General features: G+C 37.1%; 1 protein-coding gene across 1 annotated transcript in view; it reads left to right on the forward strand.

Annotated features, from left to right (window-relative positions):
• The first annotated feature begins 1,059 nt into the window (after nt 1-1,059).
• The window catches only part of calm1b (calmodulin 1b), a 45,237-nt gene continuing 22,657 nt past the window's right edge, over nt 1,060-23,639 (forward strand). Inside the window, exons 1-3 of the mRNA XM_061987016.2 lie at nt 1,060-1,206; nt 1,348-1,531; nt 21,906-21,936. Of these exons, the coding sequence (XP_061843000.1) occupies nt 1,529-1,531; nt 21,906-21,936 (34 nt within the window). The 5' untranslated portion in view covers nt 1,060-1,206; nt 1,348-1,528. The remainder of the gene's footprint in view (nt 1,207-1,347; nt 1,532-21,905; nt 21,937-23,639) is intronic.

Here is a 23,639-nt window from a genome sequence, read left to right on the forward strand (position 1 = left end):
ACATAAAACCACAACACAACAAGAAAACACAACATAAAGCCACAACACAACAACATACAGCCACAATACAACATAAAGCCATAGCACACCAACAAAATCACAATGAAACAACATAAAGCCACAAAAATGCACAACACAACATAAAGCCATAACACACCAACAAAATCAAAATACAACAACATAAAACCACAACACAAGAAGAAACCCACAAATGACAACATAAAACCACAACGCAACATAATGCCACATAAAAGCCCAACACAACAAAAAAGCGCAACACGACAACATAAAGCAACAGCAATAGTGAGGACTGACCAAGTTTTACAGACTCACTAAAGTGGTTCAGTTTGGACAAGTTGGAAAAGAAAGTGAAAGTAAAAATGTTCTGACCTTTCTCGGCCACCGTCGTGTCGCCAACACCACTATGGATAATTTACTTGGTATCAGATCGATATTACAAACGTACAGTATCGTCCACCCCAAGAAAAAGGCGCATTCTGCTTTGTGGCCACTGAGTGTCGCTGCTGAGTTCCCACCGAGGAAGTCCCGACTCCTACAGTTGCGACTTGCAAGCAACATGTCAACATGTCACCATGTCCTGCTACACGTTTTGCTTCGTCATTCATATTTTTTTTTAAATTTCCTTTCCACTTACAAGTTTAGAAGACCGCATTGAAAGAAAAAAGTGGTTAAAATCATTAGATTAAAAATAAGAATCATGGGCCTGACACACAATTATCTGCCTTCAGCTCGTAACACTGGGGGGAAATGAGGTTCTATATCCGTCCTGATGACGGTAGAAGATGAGACAATAAAGCACTCACAGCTGAACGCGACATTACTTTTCAAATTCACTAAATTTATGTTTATTATATTCCCATCAAGCGCCACTGCCTGGTGCAATGCAGGTCCCGTGTAGCCAATCACAGACGCCGACACATGGAGTATAATATTGCGGGTCTAATGTAGCCAATCAGAAACGACTTCACACAACCGACCGTAACGCGCCCCCTCACTCGCCGAATCCTTCCGCGGAAGCAATCTAGTGCTTTTTGCGAGTGTGTCTTTTAGCGGTAATAAAAACTTAATTAGACTTCTCGTATTTATTTGCGTGGGTTGTGGGTGTTTATTCACATTCGTGACGAGGAGTTGTGGCTTTGCACGGTTAGCTTTTTTTGGCATCGTTAGTTTCCTTCAAAGCAACAGGTAGGTTTACGCACATTATCTTACCCTCGTATTTTTAAAGTAATATATACTATATTAGATGATATTTCGTGTCCTATATTGTCATGATAAAGTGCGTTGGATATGATTTACACACATTTGAGCTGTCAAACTTCACTAAAGTGAAACCAGGAAGTGGAGTGATGAAGGGCTCGGCGGAGGGATACATGGACAATCCCCCCCTTGTGGTAGCGGCAATATACACGGCGTTCCCCCGCCAGTGGAGCTCCATCTAACGGACGAGCACATTCCCGAACCTCGGACTGCTGCCTCCACACACCGACAAGCACACAATCCATCGGACATGGTACGTATTGCCGTTTATTCTTTTAATATTTAATACCAACAAAAAAAAAAACATAACCGAACTTAGCCACTTTTCGCCGAATTTAAGTATAAATGATTAATTTGCGCGGTTAATTCGGAGAGCAAACTCCCGCCAAGCGCGTTTGTTTACTCCCGGTTGACATAATAATGTCGTTTCTCGATGAATTTACACCACGCTTTGTTCTATTTGAAGGAATATGCCTCGTTTTCTCACAAGTGCGCAATTGAATGGTGCATTTTGAGAGCCGTACGAGGAAGCAAGTCGCCGGTTTACTGCTGTTTTTATTTGGACTGCTTTCAAATAACTACGTGGTGTTATTACGGCACTGTTATGATATCACGCGGCCGTAAGTCCCCGGTTTTTCAACCCGTTTTAGGGGCACACTTGTCGGGACCTTGCCCGTTACCACTTCCACACACATGCCGCTGTTGTTCCGTCGAAATGAGCTCCCTGTCGAAATGAGCTCCCTGTCACTAGCCGATCGGGTCCACGCATGCGCGAGGATGACGTCGCTTCCTCTTAACTTGGTTTACGGCAGTTATGTTCGTGCACGGCACGCCGTCAAAAGTTATCGCGATTTACTTTTTTGTAACCCTTTAATTTGACAACTTTGTACAAAAAAAACAAACGTTATTTAAAAATACATTATATTAGTTAGAAATACATGACGTATCTTGAAACCCACTAAATCCGCACTAAAACCTGAACGATGTTTTCAGCAGGCTTAAATGGCAAAGAAATCGTTTTTTTTTTTTACTACAATTTACTATAGTGACAAATTAAAAGTATACGTTTTGTTAGGTTGCAGATATAGATGTGAGTGGCCTAGTGGTTAGAGTGTCCGCCCTGAGATCGGTAGGTTGTGAGTTCAAACCCCGGCCGAGTCATACCAAAGACTATAAAAATGGGACCCATTACCTCCCTGCTTGGCACTCAGCATCAAGGGTTGGAATTGGGGGTTAAATCACCAAAAATGATTCCCGGGCGCGGCCACCGCTGCTGCCCACTGCTCCCCTCACCTCCCAGGGGGTGATCAAGGGTGATGGGTCAAATGCAGAGAATAATCTCGCCACACCTAGTGTGTGTGTGTGACAATCATTGGTACTTTAACTTTAACTTTTAACTTTAAGTGCCTCGTTTAAAAGAAAAAGGGAAAAAAATTACGCCAAAGGACTCAGTGGCGCCCCTGTGTGTCATTCTTTGCAATGACAGAAAATTGAAATTATGGCGATAATTAGGGATGTCCGATAATGGCTTTTTTGCCGATATTGTCCAACTCTTAATTACCGATACCGATATACAGTTGTGGAATTAACACATTATTATGCCGAATTTGGACAACCGGGTATGGTGGAGATAAGGTCCTTTTAAAAAAAAAAATATAATAAAATAAGATAAATAAATTAAAAACATTTTCTTGAATAAAAAAGAAAGTAAAACAATATAAAAACAGTTACATAGAAACTAGTAATTAATGAAAATGAGTAAAATTAACTGTTATAGGTTAGTACTATTAGTGGACCAGCAATCATGTGTGCTTACGGACTGTATCCCTTGCAGACTGTATTGATATATATTGATATATAATGTAGGAACCAGAATATTAATAACAGAAAGAAACAACCCTTTTGTGTGAATGAGTGTAAATGGGGGAGGGAGGTTTTTTGGGTTGGTAACTAATTGTAAGTGTATCTTGTGTTTTTTATGTTGATTTAATAAAAATAAAAGAAACGATACCAATAATAAAAAAAAAAAACGATACCGATAATTTCCGATATTACATTTTAAAGCATTTATCGGCCGATATTATCGGATATCTCTAATCATAACACAACGTTTAACATTGCATACCTGTCAAAGTGAGCGACCTCGTGTCGACAAAGAGTTGACTTTGTCACTGTAACTACAAGTAATTAGTTAAAAATATATGTATTTCATAGTGTCTTCTGATACTCCACAGTACATATTTTCAGACTTCTTTGGTATACCGGACCACAGTTTGGGAATCCCTGATGTAGAAAAGTAGGCGCCAGGAAGTTTCACATTGACGCTAAAAATTGTAGATGTTTTCATCACGGTCTAAATATCAATTTCAGTGAAAACAAAGAGGAACTACGACAGTAAAAGTCGTGCCAGACTACCGAGCAGTATTAGGAGCATTATTTGATGGCTAAATATGCCTGTCAGAATGTGCTACCGCTGTAGCATATAAATATTATAGTAAATATTATTTACTATTTTGTATCAAAATCAGCGCTTTGAAACTTAAGGTAGTGCTTGTTGGCTGGGCACCGTAATTTCCGTACTGTAGAGCGCACCAGTATACAAGCCACACCAACTAAATTTTAGAAGAAAAATATATTTTCCATATATTAGCCCCGCTGGACTATAAGCCGCACATATATACATTGTGAAATGTTTTATTTACGCAGAAATGTTTTGTAAATGTTTGTTTACATACCTCAATTGTTTCGAAACGGTGTCTGTAACAATACAAAAAGAATGCCATTGTAAGTTAATAATACTAAGACACTAAAAGTGTTAGCATATTAGCTAATGCTAACGACGCTCCCTGGATTACGTTACGATAGCACGTACAAATATGCATGAAAACACTCCTACAGACATCACACATGGGACGGTTTAGTAAGTAAGAATTGTTTTAGTTGTATTGTAAAAAAAAATAAAAAATAAAGTATTTGCTTTATGGCCGCCAGCGAAAAAAAATCCATAAATTAGCCGCACCGTTTTATAAGCTTCAGGGTTCAAACCGTAGGAAAAAGTAGTGAATTTACGATAGCTTGACAACGCCGTCGAATTACGCAACTGGTAGCTTTTTTTGACGAAGCAGCTCATTTCGACAGAACATTGTTGTCCTTTTAGGACATGCAGAAAATGTCTGAGATCTTTTATTCCGTGGATTTTTTGGGGGGGTTCCCAAAAGGGACAAGCGGTAGAAAATTGATGGATGGATGGGTTCTATTTCCTTCTGGAGCCTATCTGTGCCGTGCCAGGCCATCTGTAATCAAAGCAAACATGGATGACTGTGTTCGCTTAGTTATACCATGAATTGATTAACGTGGACCCTGACTTAAACAAGTTGAAAAACCTATTGGGGTGTTACCATTTAGTGGTCAATTGTACGGAATATGCACTGTACTGTGCAATCTACTAATAAAAGTCTCAATCAATCAGCTAAAACTGCACTGCAGCCTATCAGGAGCTAATGTTTGTTTATTTGTCATTCAGTGGTTGGTATCGCATGAAGTTGTTCTTCAATGTAGCGCTTCACAGAGCAGTATCACTCTTGGTGCCTCCCATTTACCTTGGAAGTTGGTAGTTCTGAGAATAACGTCATAGCCGAGTTGTGAGCATTCCAGTTGTACAATAGATGTTTTTATCAAAGAACTAGAGAATGCAATTTAAGTAGAAGAGTCAAAGCCCAACTGTAACAGTTAGCCTGCTGGCCAGATAGCACCAAGTAACAAATAATATGAGCAAAATAAAAAAAAGCTGGCATGTGAAAATGCTAACTTTAACATGCGTCTAGTACCAAAATGTACTACTCTGCGGTGTATACTCAAAAACTGTGTTTCTAATGCTAGCCTGATAACGTTAGCATGCATGAAGTACAAGAACGACTGACGTGTATACCTACAAAATTTTCTTTTTAAAAAGGTCGCTTACTAACGTTAGCAGTAATGATGTAAGTATTTTGGCATCTAATGGATCGATCTAATTCCTAGGGTGGTGATTTGATTCAGAATCGATACAACACGATTCTCGATTCAAACCGATTTCTGGCAAATTATTATTTGGTATCATAATTCTAATGAAACCTTTTCAAAACAGGCATGGAGATGGCCTAAAAATGCATTCCTAAAAAAGTGTTTTTCTTTTTTTTTCTAAATTGATTTTTTAAAATTATTAACCGATTTAGAATGGAGATGAATAAGAATCGCGATTCGGATGTGAATCGATTTTTTTGTGTGCATCCCAAGTTAGCGTGCTAAAGAGTATAATTCGTCAAATAACAAAATATTTGACACTGAGGTGTATTGCTGCAAAATTAGCCAAAAAGATAAAAAGCTAGCATTCTGACATTGATATGCTAACATGTATCAATCGTCAAGTAACAAAGTATTTGATGCTGAGGTGAATATCTGCAAAATGGGCCGTAAAAAAAATAATATATATATATATATATATATTTTTAATCGATTAAATTCTGCAGCCCTAAAAACTTAATGACTCTTAATAAATATATGCGATTCGGATGTCAATCTTTTTTTTATGTGTGTGTGCAACTGTCGTTAGCATGCTAACATGTATCATTCGTCAAGTAACAAAATATTTGATGCTGAAGCGTATATCTGCAAAATTAGCAAAAACAACCAACCAAAAAACAAGACTGCTAATATTAAGAAGCTAACAGTCAGTTAAAACGATATTTTTTTTATCGATTTTTTTTATTCTACAATCGGGATGAATAGAAATTGTGTTTCGGATGTGAATAATTTTCTCGCATGCCAACATGTATTATTTGTAAAGTAACAAAATATTTGATGCTGAGGTGTACACATGCAAAATTAACCAAAAAAAGGTAGCATGCTAACATGTGTCATTAGTCAAGAAACAACATATTTGATGCTGAAGCTTATATCTGCAAAATTAGCATTAAAAAAACAAGACTGCTAATATTAAGAAGCTAACGATTGTGTTGCAGGCAAACTTTTTTTTTTTAATCGATTTAAAGAAAATCTAGAATCGGGATGAATAAAAACTGAGATTCGGGTGTGAATCATTTTCTGGCATGCTAACATGTATCACGCGTCAAGTAACAAAATATTTGACGCTGAGGTGCATACTTGCAAAATAAACTAAAAAAAGCTAGCGTACTAACGTTAGCATGCTAACATGTGTCATTCGTCAAGTAACAAAATATTTGATGCTGAAGCGCATATCTGCAAAATTAGCATTAAAAAAAGCGAGACTGCTAATATTAAGAAGCTAACGATTGTGTCGCAGGCAGTAAAAAAAAAATTCATAGTTTTTAAAAAACTATAATCGTGATGCATAAAAATTGAGATTTGAATGTGAATCATTTTCTCGCATGCTAACATGTATTATTCGTCAATTAACAAAATATTGTACACTGAGGTGTATACCGTATTTTTCGGAGTATAAGTCGCTCAGCAGTATAAGTCCACCGGTTGAAAATGCATAATAAAGAAGGAAAAAACATATATAAGTCGCACTGGAGTATAAGTCGCATTTTTGGGAGAAATTTATTTGGTAAAAGCCAACACCAAGAATAGACATTTGAAAGGCAATTTAAAATAAATAAAGAATAGTGAACAACAGGCTGAATAAGTGTACGTTATATGAGGCATAAATAACCAACTGGTATGTTAACGTAACATATTATGGTAAGAGTCATTCAAATAACTATAACATATAGAACATGCTATACGTTTACCAAACAATCTGTCACTCCTAATCGCTAAATCCCATGAAATCTTATACGTCTAGTCTGTTACGTGAATGAGCTAAATAATATTATTTGATATTTTACGATAATGTGTTAATAATTGAGTATAAGTCGCACCCGCGGCCAAACTATGGGGGAAAAAAATTCCGACTTATAGTCCGAAAAATACGGTACATGCAAAATTAGCATCAAAGATAGCATGCTGATGTTAGTAGATGCCAATGATTGTGCCGTGGGCCGTTGAAAAGTTAATCCAAGGGCCACACTTGGGGTCCAATCAGTGAAGGTCATGACAATAATAAAGAACTTTAAGATAATATACAATAAATGTACTATATACAGTAAATGTGCTAAAGTATTGGCCGTGATGCAGCTTCATGTTGCAATGCAGCAGAGTCAAGGTTGTTGTTGTTGTTGTTGTTGCCTCCCTTTTGAAAAGTTGAAGCCCCTCGTTTGCATCGAGTGTAAACAGCCCCGCCCCCATGGCGGTGCAAGTATTGACCACGCGAAGCCCCGATCTCCTTTCCGCCGCGCTCTTGTTTCCCGATGCATGTTTTGTAACTCTACGGATATCCGATCCGCCGCCGTGAATAATTGACAACGCCCGGCGGCCGACACCTCGCCGCGTCCCGTGTGAGTCGGGAGTGGCGGCCGGCCGCCGCGGCCATATGGCGGACCGGCCCTGTCCGCGGGGCGTCGGGAAGCCGGTGTTGTTTACACGCACCGCCGCCACAATGGTGTGTATTGTGGAGGGCGCACAAAGGGAGCGTGTGTGTGGAGCTGCTGAATGGAGTGTGTGTGTTTGTGTCACGCCCATCTGCCCCACTGACAGCTGGCCTTTGCGCATTTGGGGCGTTAGATGATTTTAGGTGTGAAACATGAGCGAACTTCCTCGACCAGCCTGCTGCAGTCCTCTTCGGACCGCAATGCCGTGGCACTGCTGCCATGGCAACAGTGGGTGTGGCTGACCCGCTGTGCCAGCAAAGATCCCCTTCCTCTTTCCTCAATACGGCGCATATGTGGAGAGGAAAAAAACGGGAAATGGCCGAAAGAGGAGTTGCCAAAAGGAAAAGAAGCGTTTACAAAAAACGAGAAATGGAAGAAACGGGGCTGGTTGTCGGTCTGCCGCCGCAGCACTTGTGAGTCCCTGACAGCTTGGACCTAATCCAAGGGAGGAGATCCAGAGCAGTGACTCACCAGAGCCCACACCCAGTCCACTCAAGGAGACCGTGGGTGGCCTGAGACACAGGAAACTGTCGCTACGGTCATTTGGAAACAATCCGACATTTCTGGAAATGAGGAATGATAAACGGTATTTAATGATAAGTGGGTAAAACTGTCAGTTAGTATTACCCTTTTAAATTACTACAGAGCTCACTGGTATATAAGCCACATCCACTCAATTTTAGAAGAACAATTTTTTTCCATATATTAGCCGAACCGCAGATATATACGTTGTGAAATGAGTTATTGACACAGAAATATTTGGTAAACGTTCATTCACATACGTGTCTGTAACACGGCAGTAAAACGGTGGATCAAACAAAACAGAAGTCATCGTCATGGACCCACTAGCTGCGGAAGCTAGCACTGCAAGCCGCTAAGCAGACTCTTAACTCCATGGTGACGTTTTGGTGAATTTACTGAGGAATTTAATACAAAAAGAATAGTGTTGTAAGTTAATAACACTAACACAGACACTCGTAAACGTCTTAGCATATTAGCTTGACAAATGTGCATGAAAACACTCCTACAGACATCACACATGGGACGGTTTAGTAATTATGAATTGTTGTAGTTATATTACAAACGTTGCCTGGAGTGATGAATGCAAAAACCATACGAGTAGAAACGCTATGGACGGCTTTACTTCCAGTTTAAGGCATTAAAACAGAAAGTACATTTTCAACCCGCAACATCTGCCAAAATATGGGGCCAAAGCACAAACAACAACACCATTTTAGTGTTTCTGCTTGTGTTTAATGAAAACTATTGTGGCCGCTAGCTAAGATAAAAAATCCATAAATTAACCGCACCGTTTTATAAAGTGCATAGGTACCGTTCATATTTCAGCCGATACAGTACCAATTCCCCAAACCTGGGAGTCAATATCAATATCGGTTAATTTTCAGTACTTTTGTGTGTGTTAAAAAAACTTTGTTTTTGATAACGAGGCGTGTGAATCGATCCGATTGCTGGGGTGACTATTCGATTCAGAGTCGATTCTCCATTAAAATCCAATTCTCGCAATGTATTATTTAGTATAATTATTATATGGAAGCTTTTTCCAAACTGGTTACAGTTTAGAAAATCTCCTAGTTGCATGGAGATTGTCTAAACCCCCCACAGCCCAGATTTTCGAAAATTATGAATCGATTCAAAATCGAGATGGATAAGAATCACGGTTCGGATAGCAATACCTTTTTTTTTGTGCACCAAATTATTTTATTATTTTATTATCTAATTTCTGAGTGTCATTTGCAGGTATGACAATAATTTGCAGTTGCAAGTCCAAGATGATAATTGGCAGTAGTGTATAGCTTATGGTGTGTTGGTCAGTTCAGTCTTTGCTGTCTGTTGCGCCCTAAAAAGTGTTAAAACTAAGTATTGTACTCATTACGCAGCAGCATCTTAGTTTTAGTTTTCATGAATACATTTAGTTCAGGTTCAACGTGCACAGTTGAATATCTGAGTTTCTCACACAGTAATGTGTATGTAGGAGTTTCGATTGTGGTATGTCGTTTCATTATGGGGAGAGACGTTAATGTCTCTCGTTTTCATGTTAGCAATTTTTTAAATAGCGAGCAAGCTAATGCTGCGGGGTTTTTTGTAAATTTTGAGCTCAATAATAATGATTGATAACCGTGATATGAAATATTTATATTGTAACATCCTTACTGGATAAAAAATACATTACAATTGATTGTGTGTAACATCACCATGGACAGTTAAACATCCAATAGATTAATTGTTTGCGTAGAATTGTATGTTTTTATTAGACAGTGTGAATATCTTCAGATCAGTAAAACTTGGGTTAGGATATATTTTCATGACACGCGTATAAAAGAACACACAGTAACAAAATGTGGTTTAACATTGAAACCAGAAGTGCATTAAGATTAGTGTTGTGTTGTTGTTTTTTTGCATTCATATATGATGTCGACAGTCGTCAAAGAAAAGTACGATACAAAGTGTAATAATGATGACCGTAGACATGAAATGAACCCTAACCCTAACCCTTTAGGTGTATTATGGGGCGCAATGGCGCCCCATAATACACCTGCTGTGAACCTGTTTTTATGTTTTTATTTATTCTATTTTAATTATTTATTTTTTATCGTGTTCTGTTTGTGTTGTATTGTGTTTGCTCGGTACTCGTTTTATCTTTTAACCTGTTCATTGTACAGCACTTTGGCTACCCCTGTGGTAAATTTTAAATGTGCTTTATAAATAAAGTTGATTTGATTTGAAAAGTAGTCTGCTTCTAATAAGGTTAAAATTGCAAAAAAAATAATACAATTTACATGATAATAGTCCGTACATAGTGATCTGTCTTCTGCACATTTATATCGTCAAAGTTAATGGTGAGTACCAAATTATTATGTAACTTAAAAGACAAAAATCTGAATGTATTGGGGGATATGACGATCGATCTGCCACTGATCAGTATCGGGACAATTATCATGAAAAAGTATTTGATCGCCATTGCCGATTAACGCCGATCCTGGCTGACACTATTTTTAGTCCCACGGTCGCTTAATATGTGTGGATTGATTTATTGATTGAAACTTTTATTAGTAGATTGCACAGTACATTACATATTCCGTACAATTGACCACTAAATGGTAACACCCGAATAAGTTTTTCAACTTGTTTAAGTCGGGGTTCACGTTAATCAATTCATGGATAAACTCCTCGAACTAAGTAAACAATAAACACCTCCACTACAGAAAATAAACTGTATTTCTTAGTATCTTAAGTGTCATTTCTAAGTATTATGATCACTAAAGCAAGAGCAGGCATGCTAGCTAAACAAGCTTAAAGCATCAGAATAGTGCTTAGTAAAGGTAAAAAAGTGTAGACTTTACAGCAGAAAGTAAGCAGTTACTAACAGGTACTGAACACATAGATTAGTAAGAGTTATAAAGAGGATACTGTTGATGTGTCAGCGTTGTCACAGTCAGAAGTACCTGACATGGAACGATCCATTCATTGGTGGTGTCGACACCTATGGTAATATCAGAATGTAGTTGATACTCCAGTGATTAGGTCAATATTTTTATTTTCTCAAAATTTTTGTTTTTGTTGATGTTTGCAAATTCAGGGAATCATTCCTTGGACACAGGAGGACTTTGAGGACAAAAACCAAAGGATTTAAAAGAGTAGAAGATAGTAGTTTTTACTTTAAGTTTAATTCCTGTGTACTAGTGGCTTTGATTTGATCGAAATATTGTGTAATACAAGAGAAATAACTAGTTTAAATAGTATTGTGTTGATATTTTTAAACTTGCCACAAATACATTGAACATTTACAGTTAGTCCATGCAATCGGTATTGGTATCAGCCGATTTCACTCATGGATGACGGAAATCGGCAGAATAAATGTCTGATCGGAACATCCTTAAAATGGTTAACTTACAGCTTTTATCATTAAATACTAAGGCTATGTTCTCTCTGCAGGTCAATTCAGATTTGTTTTCCCCCATATCAAGGACCTCAAAGATTCTCTTTATGTGCAACATGTGTCTGATTTATTCATGTCAATAAGAACCCGATTGTAGCTGAGATAGGCTCCAGCGCCCCCCGCGACCCCAAAGGGAATAAGCGGTAGAAAATGGATGGATGGATGGAATAAGAACGGTACAATTAGATTTTTTTTCAAATCTGACCCAGGCCTCTTTCGTTTGTGGATATGAATCAGATTTATATTTGATGCAACTGCAGTCTGAAGGTTCTGCAGTAATGCAAACAAGTGAAAAGATCGGATTAAATCAAACAAAATCTAAATTGGGCATAATACTCTCCATAGTGAACATAGTCTAAAAGCTTGTGCTTTGCAATGTTACGAAAAATGTCATACTATGACGTAAAAATGTTTATCGTACGATATAATTATGTTATTTGTTACGTAATTTTAAGTTGTGGGCTAGGCCTAATGTAACTGCAGCAGCTCTGCGGGAGCATTTTTATGTCATTGGAAATAACTTGAGGACGAGAGCATGGATGTCAACAATGTAGCATAGATGACAAGCACAATGGAAGCTAAACCAACAAAACCCCAAAGAGGAATTGGTGCCAAAAAGATGATTGATGAAAAAAGTCAGACATGGACCAAAAAACGGTATGATATTTTCCGGACAATAGAACGCACCCGTATATGAGCCGAACCCACCAAATTTTAGAAGAAAAACATATTTTTCCATATATTAGCCGTACCCGACTATAAGCCGCAGATATATACGTTGTGAAATAAGTTATTTACACAGAATTATTTTGTAAATGTTTATTTACCTTAGTTGTCTCCAAACGGTGTCTGTAACAGGGCAGTAAAACGGATGATCAAACAAAACAGAAGTCATCGTCATGGACCCACGAGAAGCGCAAGCTAGCTCTAGATCAGCTGAACAGACTCAATAACTCCACGGTGAAGTTTTGGTGAATTTACTGAGGAATTTGTGAAACCGAAACAACACAAAAAGAATGCCGTTGTAAGTTAATATTACTCACACAGACACTTGTAAGCGTGTTAGCTCATGCTAGCTTCATTACATTATGATAGCACATACAAACATGCATGGAAGCACTCATGCAGACATCACACATGAGACAGTTTAGTACAGGGGATTCAAACTCATTTTAGCTCAGGGGCCGCATGGAGCAAAATCTATTCCCAGGCGGGCCGAACTGGTAAAATCATGGCATTAAAACTTAAAAATAAACTTCAGATTGTTTTTTGTCTTACTTTGGCCAAAAATAGAACAAGCACATTCTGAAAATGTGCATATTACAAATAATCATCTTGGCAAAACACTTTAAGTTAGTAGAACATTTTGAGGAATAAATTGGTGCAGTTTCAAAAACACCATGAAGTACACAATAAACTTAAACTTTGTCTCAGTTTTTTTGTAAAGCCATCAAACTTTAAGCACTTCCTGTTTATGATTCACCATTTAAAACGCTTGGAAAAGCAATTGAGTCTTTCTTTAAACCGCCGCATTGGTGAAATCCGCAACTGCTACAACACATGAATTTATTACCATTCAAATATTACACTTAGCCGGAAAGAAGGTAACATTACTACAAACTTTAACAATGTGAGTAGATTTAAACATAAAATAAAATGAGACACACACAACAAATGTAGAAACACACATTTTTACAAAGGAGTTCAGGGTGCGCATCGTGCATTCAACTAATTGCAAGTGCTGCATGGAACTCTTAACTACAAAGTTGATGGTCAAGTTGGCTTAAGTCTTTGCATCTTACCGTTTTGTTATTTTAGCCGTTAAGTGGATAATTTACAATGAAACGATGTATTGTGCGTCGATACTGCCGCCAGCCACAACAGGAGCAGCTGATCGCTTGCACCTGCGCTGACTGGAGTAGCGACAGCCAATCCAGCTGACACGTCATTTTTAGGGATGTCCGGTAATGGCTTTTTGCCGATATCCGATATTCCGATATTGTCCAACTCTTTAATTACCGATACCGATATCAACCGATATATACAGTCGTGGAATTAACACATTATTATGCCTAATTTGGACAACCAGGTCTGGTGAAGATAAGGTACTTTAAATAAAATAAAATAAAATAAGATAAATAAATTAAAAACATTTTCTTGAGTAAAAAAGTAAAGTAAGTAAAACAATATAAAAACAGTTACATAGAAACTAGTAATTAATGAAAATTAGTAAAATTAACTGTTAAAGGTTACGGACTGTATCCCTTGTAGACTGTATTGACATATATTGATATATAATGTAGAAACCAGAATATTAATAACATAAAGAAACAACCCTTTTGTGTGAATGGGGGGAGGGAGGTTTTTGGGGTTGGTGCACTAATTGTAAGTGTATCTTGTTTTTTATGTTGATTTAATAAAAAAAACACCAAAAAACCCTAAAAAAACAAAACAAAAAACGATACCGATAATTTCCGATATTACATTTCAACGCATTTATCGGCCGATAATATCGGCAGGTCGATATTATCGGACATCTCTAGTCATTTTTAAACAGTGTCGTAGTGCGACATCCAGTGGACACATTTAGAAGAGCAGTTTCTTTCTTTAAAAAAATGCAGCTCATTTTACGTTTGACACCCCTAGTTTAGTATGTAAGAATTGTTTTAGTTATATTGTAAAACTTACAAACGTTGCTACAAGTGATGAACGAAAAATGATGAACGGTTGTACTTCCAGTTTAAGGCATTATATAAAACAAAGTACATTTTCAACCCGCAACACCTGCAGTGAGAGAAGTCGTCCATAAGATGGCGCAAACTTTAATACAAAATTGTAGCGTTAATGAAAACTATTGAGCGCAAACATTATGGCCGTTGATGAAGAAAAATCCACAAATTAGCCGCATTGTTTTATAAGCCGCAGGGTCCAAAGCTTCCGGAATTTACTGTAATCTACGAGCGACTTGAACACGTCTTATTTTTTGCATCTCTTGAAGACACGACATGAGGTACAGTACGCAGGCAGCGTTAAAAAGAATATCGCACAGCAGTACTAAAAGCAACAAAGACGTGGCAGAAACACACAAACAATGAGCCAGCACGTTTTAAGACGTTGGGACTCTTGACATTTCCTTTTGGAGGCAGGAAGGAAGAAGAAAAGCGAGGCCCGTTGTTTGCCAGAGACGTTATTGAATCATGTCGGCTAATCGTATGAGTGCTGCTGGGGTTATTCACCATTCCCCAGCCGGGCTTTATCGATTCATCCGGCGTTCGCTGCTCAAGTCATGAGGCATTTTGTTTTTCTGCATAGCTGAGCTGAAAGGTCATCTTGTCACGTGGAGAGAAGAAGTCGATCTCTTCATTATGTGAGACGGACTAATTCTGCTGTTGTACCCCATTTGTTTTGTCAGGAACACAATTACGACCATGACTATGGGTTGAAACAATAACCTGCTCCTTTGGGACATTGGTTAGTTCTCTCAAGGTTCTGAAATACTGGCCTTATTCCACAAGACTAAAAAGTGGCATTGCGGACGGTATTGATGATTTCTCGGGCCGCAGCTAAGAAAGGGTACCGATTCCGGTACTTTTATTGGCACCGTCCCAATACCGCCGGTCCTACCAAGGACTGATTCGCGTAAAATTCACTTTGGAGTCGGTGCAGAAGACTGACAGTGTGTTTGATAGGTTTTGTACGACGCCTCCAGCTTTTTAGCTTAACTTCGTACAAAGATCGGAAAAGGAGGACTCAAGTAACAAGAAGCATGAAATTGTCTGAAATGACTTAAAAGTTTTGACGAAATTACAAAAATGATCAATTCAGTTTGAGCATTTCATAGAATTTTGTACAGAGTAACATATAATTGTGCATGATACATATCGGATTGATATGAATAATTACCGATAAATCCAATAACGAGGAATGGGTGCCGAATCCCAGTGGGCCTACCAAAATCCAACGGTGCCATGTTACAGTACCTAGTTTGCGCGTGACGTCACGCCTGATTGCTATTTACACTTCCGACACTTGGCGGTCACTCCAGCAGCACCGAGAGCGTACTCAGCCAAACTACCTTGAAATAATGTTGCAAATTCCAATGCCAACAAAGAAATTGACTCAAAAAACGCTTCCAACTTTTCCAAAAAATGCTTGCTTTATGCTAATATACATTGGCTTTGCTATTGACATACTGACGATTAACATTAGTGATTTTACATGGCGACTTACAACACCTCCAAATTTGTTCATAAAAACTACAAGTAAGACGTACGTTACAATCAGAACAGCTGCTGCGTGAAAAGACCAATACTTACAGTAGTAACACTTTTTAGGGCGCAACACAAACACACCATAAACTATACACTACTGTCATCTAACGTCTTGTACTTGCAACCAAATGTCATACTTACTTGCAAATGAGACTCAGAAATGTGATGATAAAACAAGATACAACAACAGGACAGCACTTAGCATAATTATTTTTAAATGTTGCAAAAAAATAGATTTTATTACCAAAAACAATTCATATTTATTAACGCACTTAAAAGTAGCAGGAATTTGTACCATATCAGTTCAAATGTGAACGGCACCCAATCCTCGCTGCAGCTGTCAATTACTTTAGTAATAATCTATCAATTTGCTTGTTTGATAAGTGCAGTACCGTATTTTTCGGAGTATAAGTCGCACCGGCCGAAAATGCATAATAAAGAAGGAAAAAAAGATATATAAGTCGCACTGGAGACTGGCCAAACTATGAAAAAAACTGCGACTTATAGTCCGAAAAATACGGTAAATCACACTGGAGTATAAATCGCATGTTTTGGGGGAAATTTATTTGATAAAACCAAACACCAAGAATAGACATTTGAAAGGCAATTTAAAATAAATAAAGAATAGTGAACAACAGGCTGAATAAGTGTACGTTATATGAGGCATAAATAACCAACTGAGAACGTGCCTGGTATGTTAACGTAACATATTATGGTAAGAGTCATTCAAATAACTATTAACATATAGAACATGCTATACGTTTACCAAACAATCTGTCACTCCTAATCGCTAAATCCCATGAAATCTTATACGTCTAGTCTCTTACGTGAATGAGCTAAATAATATTATTTGATATTTTACGGTAATGTGTTAATAATTTCACACATAAGTCGCTACTGAGTCGCACCCCCGGCCAAACTATGAAAAAAACTGCGATTTATAGTCCGAAAAATACGGTAATCGGATTAAACAAGTGTCATGCATATTTTAGAAGAAATTGTTAAAATAAACATTGCTCTGCTTGCCATGACCTTCATTATTTTTTCCCCAAATAAATTTCACATCATCAACATTAAAATTGCACTTTTATTATTCTTAGTATTACGTTTTATTTTGAATTCATTGTAAAACCGCGATTTGAACAACGGACCGGTGATACTGCTCGTTAACTGGAAAAGCAAGCTAACGCGCTAATTTCTACCTTAAATGCTAACGACATACCACAATCTAAACTTGCATAAACAATACTGTCAGAGCAACTAAGATATTATATCAATATTTATAGGGGTGCCGGATAAATATGAGGGATTATGACCCCATACCGATAAATCCGCTAACATTAGAAAATAGTGACGATAAAAGCAACGCTCAAACGAGGCCAGATTGCTGTGGATGGATTAGGGCAGGGGTCGGCCACCCAAAATGTTGAAGGAGCCATATTGGACCAAAAATACTAAAAAAAAATCTGTCTGGAGCCGCAAAAAACTTAAAAGCCTTATATAAGTCTTAAAATGAAAGCAATACGTTATATAAGTGTCTATATTAACCTACTATCAAAATGACTATATGTCGCACGCTGACACAAATCTTTGTTGACAGAAATGTTGAAATGTAGTATTTATTCTACACATTTTTACAACATTGGAAAACATTAGTAAAAGGCTTCTCAGAGGGTGAGATAACTCCTGGAAATGACTGGCTTAGAATGGCTAAAGGAATACATGCAATATGTACATACAGCTAGCCAAAATAGCATGTTAGCATCGATTAGCTTGCAGTCATGCACTGACCAAAAATGCCTGATTAGCACTACACACAAGTCAATAACATCAACAACGCTCACCTTTGTGCATTCAAGCACAGCATAAAACGTTTGGTGGACAAAATGAGACAAAGGAGTGGTATAAAACATGTCTTTCTGTGTACTTGTAAACAAACTCCAGTGAGTTCAAGGACCGCCAAAACTAGTAGGACAAAACGGCGCCCGCCAAATACTCTCATCAGTGAAGCAGGTTTAACATAAAAGAGTGGAATTTCTAACCATTAGGAAGGTTTGTGTCATGTTTGTCCTCCTAAAGTAACCATATTAAAACAAAAAAATATATTTTTCTATTTTCATAAATTTTTTAAAAAGCTCCAAAGACCCCCCGGGTTAGGGTGAGCAAATCAAGCGCTCCTTTTCTTCCCCTGAGCTCACTGTAAACAAACATGGCGTTGATCGTGTGGAACCTCTTCATTGTTTTGTGCAGTATTTGCTTCAAATGATCCCCAAATCAAACTTCAAAACATCCAACCTTATCAGCCACCTGAAACCCCAGTATCGTTACAACACTTGTTTAACAAAAGCTGCCCCAAAGAAAGATGTGCACAAACTACAGTTATATCTGAATGTAAGAAATAAAATATATAAAGTTATCATTACTGATTTTAGGAAGAAGTTTTATTTTATTTTGTTTTGTTATCGTGCATCGTTAGTTATTTCCTTGGCCTTTCAGCTCGGCTTCAAGTCTCCACAGATTGAAATGACTGGCAAGATACACAAAAAGAGCTCCAAACACGGTTGTTTTTCCGCCACTCTGGGACTCAGCGATGACCTCAATGCGCGGCTATATCCGGAGCTAATTTGCAGGTGCAAACATTTAAGTGCGCCGATCGGCTGTGGGAATTGGCTGGGAGGCAGAACTGGCAAATGTGACTTAATTCACTGGAACCATGGGAATGGAACCTTTTTGGTGTTTAGGAAGAATGCTACTCTCAAAATGGGTGTTTTGTTTTTTTGTTGGTGTGTTTTCTATTTAGTGCAGGGGTGTCCGCAGCACATTTTAAAAATACTAACAAATAAAAGAGCAGACAGGCGTAATGTAATGAAAATTTGTGGCGATTTTGAAACGAATAACACAGCTGTTTTGTACTTTAAAACTGTCATAATTCATTAAAAACAATGTTGATATGAATTATTGACCTATTCACGGCTCCAAATACGCCATAATAAATATTCCACTTTAAAAAAAAAACTGGTGAAAATATTGCATATTTTGTGTTTTCCGTATAAACAAAAGTTTTATTTGACAGCAAAGAAAACGTTAAAGAAAATATAGACATACAAAAGGCATTATCACATAATATTAAAAACAGTGCTTGTGCATATTCAGTAAAAAGCATCTAGTAAATAAATAAAAGCAGCAATAATAAATAAATTATATATATATATATATATTTATTTTTTTTAATTGCTGCTTTTATTTATTAAATGCTTTTTTACTAGGGATGTCCGATAATGGTTTTTTGCCGATATTCCGATATTGTCCAACTCTTTAATTACCGATACCGATATCAACCGATATATGCAGTCGTGGAATTAACACATTATTATGCCTAATTTGGACAACCAGGTATGGTGAAGATAAGGTACTTTTTTTTTTTTTTTTTAATTAATAAAATAAGATAAATAAATTAAAAACATTTTCTTGAATAAAAAGAAAGTAAAACAATACAAAAACAGTTACATAGAAACTAGTAATTAATAAAAAATTGTAAAATTAACTGTTAAAGGTTAGTACTATTAGTGGACCAGCAGCACGCACAATCATGTGTGCTTACGGACTGTATCCCTTGCAGACTGTATTGATATATATTGATATATAATGTAGGAACCAGAATATTAATAACAGAAAGAAACAACCCTTTTGTGTGAATGAGTGTAAATGGGGGAGGGAGGTTTTTTGGGTTGGTGCACTAATTGTAAGTGTATCTTGTGTTTTTTATGTTGATTTGAGTAAAAAAAAACGATACGATAATAAAAAAAAAAAACGATACCGATAATTTCCGATATTACATTTGAACGCATTTTCGGCCGATAATATCGGCAGGCCGATATCGGACATCCCTACTTTTTACTGAATATGCACAAGCACTGTTTTTAATATTATGTAATACTGCCTTTTACATAATATTAAAAACAGTGCTTGTGTATATTCAGTAAAAAGCATCTAATAAATAAATAAAAGCAGCAATAATAATAAAAAAATATTATATATATATATATATACTTTAAAAATGCGTCTACACATTCTATAAAAGGCACAGATACCAGTGTTTCCATATATACGATTGGTACCTAACAGAACTACACCTAGGATTGGTTATCTGTATAATAACAGATCTGAAGTTGATCTACAGATGTAAGCGTTGAAAGTGAAAATAATATATATTGATGTACGGTATGCATTATTTTTAACACTTTTATGAGTGGGACCCTTTTGGATCTCCAAGACCTTAAGTGCTATCTTTTTTTTTTTACGGTCGTTGCTCAAAAAACAATCAACCAAAAGCATATTTGTTATATAGTATTTACTTATTTAGGGCTCCAATTACTTCACGTCAAATATTCCACTAAATGGGCATAAAAATGTATGTCAATGTAGAGATCTGAAGTAGACCTATGGATATTTATGTTTTGGATGTAAAAAATACATTAATATAAGACTTTTTTTTAACACTTAAATGACTGAGACCCTTTAGGGTTCGTGGGATCTTTAACGTTCACCAAATCAAAATTACACCCGGGAGGTTTCATTTTTAGGTGGGAAAAGTTTGGATACCCTCAATTTACTGAGTTATCAACCCTTCCTTATGGTGGAAAGATAGATGAATTACTGTATTTTCCGGATTAAAGAGTGCATCGTTATATAAGCGCAATTTTAGCGGGGGGGGGGGATTTTTCCATATATTAGCCACACCGGACTGTAAGCCGAATATATATACGTTGTGAGATTAGTTATTTACACAGAAATATTTTGTAAATGTTTATTTACATACCTGTTTCCAAACCGTGTCTGTAAAAAGGCTGATCAAACAAAACAGAAGTCATCGTCATGGACCCACTAGCTGCGCAAGCTAGCTCTCCAATCAGCTAAACAGACTCAATAACTCCACGTTGACGTTTGGTGAATTTACTGAGGGATTTGTGAAACTGAAACAATACAAAAATAATGCCATTGTGAGTTAATAATACTAACACAGAAACTAAATGTGTTAGCATATTAGCTAATGCTAACGACGCTCGCTTGATTACAATACAATAGCACGTGCAAATATGCATGAAAACAATCCTACAGACATCACACATGGGACGCTTTAGTAAGTATGAATCGTTTTAGTTATATTGTAAAACTTACAAACGTTGCTTGGAGCGATGAATAAAGAATCCATAAGAGTAGAAACGCTATGGACGACGGTACTTCCGGTTGAAAGCACTAAACAAAAGTGCACTGCAGCACCTGCAGTAAGATAACTCGTCCAAAGGCTGGCGCCACAGCACAAACAATAACATACGTTTAAAAAAAACAAAAAACTATTTGCATCATGGCCATCAGTGAAGAAAAATCCATAAATTAGCCGCACTGTTTTATAAGCCGCAGGGTTTAAAGCGTAGGAAAAAAGTAGCAGTCTATAATTCTGCTGCTCTCCGGACAATATTTATTGTCAGATGAATACGTCGTTCAAAGAATATTCTTCAAGGCAGTGGCAACATGTGATCAGCGAGAATGATCTTAGCAATCAAGGAGCGACTGGGAATGAGACTCACCGTGTCATTAAAGTGCGATACGGATCAAATCGGTTTAACACAGCCTGATCATGCTTTGCTAAGAAAACCCCAGAAAGGAAATGATCGATTGGGACCGGTCTGCAGCGGCTAATTTGGAATAAATCTTAGTCTTTGCCGTGTCAGTCCGAGGCCAACACGGCGCTGAACACGGGCGCCAGTGTTGCACCGCGGGCTGGTGGGAAGGGTGGGTGTGGATGTGGAATGTGATGAGCAGTACGTTTGGGGAAAATGTGCGTGCTGAGTAACTTGTTTGTTCGCCACCCGCTCACCCCGCCCTTCTCTCTCTCTCCATCCACAGGCCGACCAACTAACAGAAGAGCAGATCGCAGGTATGAACGTTTTTTTTACTCAATGAAGCTTTTCAGTCACAGCCGTTACGCAACGCGGCTCAGTAACATGGAATGCAAGGGGTCGGGTGGGGGGCTTTTTTTTCTACTCCCTTGGGAGCCCATCAGCTCTCTGCAAAATGATCAGGGATTAAGTAGAAGTATTCACAGGAGCCAGGACTAAGACCCATTAGGGCTGGGCGATACGGCTGAAAACGCTATCACAATATAAGTGTTTTATATCGATGATTATTGATTTTTTTGGAGAAATGTATATGAAATGTTAAAATTTTTATTTGAAATGGAAATGTCTACACAAGCATGGAAAACACTCAATGTAAACAACATTCTAAAACCACATGGAACATTTAACAATCAAGTATCCCTCGGGTCTTTTAAAAGAAACTAAGGCCTTGAATGGCGTTAAAAGGCATTCAATTTGACGTCGAGAGGCGTTATAAAAATGTAGTGTGTTGAAATCACACATGCTAATCACAAGTCGGCGGTTAAAGGCAGGCAGGAGTGAACCGTGCCAAATTTCTTTGGCATGACCAACAACGTCGCCACCACAACTGGCAGCTGCTGCTACAACTGCAGAAAAAAAAATTTAAAAAAAAAAAAGTCTCTGATTAAAGAGTCTTGTGAGCCAATTCTAATTTACAGTTGATGTACACTATTTGAGATTATCATTGTCAATTTTATCTTAGACGTAGACAAACTTTATGGATCCACAAGGGAAATTGTTCCACAGAGTAGCTCAGTGACAAAGGATGGAAAGGATAATGCAGGTATAAAGTGGACTAAAAATGTACCATAGTAGCAAAATAAAATATCATCGTCGTCACTTCTTTTTATTCCTTTCATGAAAATGCATATATATATAAGCCATATACAGTTGACACTTTCATTGTTTTTTTTGTTTCTTATACATTTCCATGATCAGAAAGGAGCAGATGGAAGAATACTATTGTTATATTTATCTGCCCCCTTTTTAACACAAATTATTTTAGATGACTTTATCACTGTTCCCTCCACCAACACCCGAACTCCAACATACTTTTAATTTTCGTTTAAGCATTTTCAAAATGACACGTCCAATCAAAATCAAAAATCAGTTTGATATAATTCCAGTTGTCTCTTTTTGGAACTCTTTTTTAAATTCAAAGATATTCTTGCAACTTTTTAAGTCTTTGTTTAGAGAATTCCATGCTTTCACATATATTATAATATTACATATATATATAACATATGTAATATTTATATATATATATATATTAGGGCTGCAACTAACAATTAATTTGATAATCGATTAATCTGTCGATTATTACTTCGATTAATCGATTAATAATCGGATAAAAGAGACAAACTACATTTCTATCCTATCCAGTATTTTATTGAAAAAAAACAGCTTACTGGCACCATACTTATTTTGATTATTGTTTCTCAGCTGTTTGTAAATGTTGCAGTTTATAAATAAAGGTTTATAAAAAAATATATATATATAAATAAAATTTAAAATAAATAAATAAAACCTCTGCACATACGCATAGCATAGATCCAACGAATCGATGACTAAATTAATCGGCAACTATTTTTATAATCGATTTAATCGATTAGTTGTTGCAGCCCTAATATATATATATATATATATATATATACGTGTGTGTGTGTGTATATATGTATATATGTGTGTGTGTGTATATGTA

Source organism: Nerophis lumbriciformis, linkage group LG26 (genome assembly GCF_033978685.3).
Source record: "Nerophis lumbriciformis linkage group LG26, RoL_Nlum_v2.1, whole genome shotgun sequence".
Lineage (NCBI taxonomy): Eukaryota > Metazoa > Chordata > Actinopteri > Syngnathiformes > Syngnathidae > Nerophis > Nerophis lumbriciformis.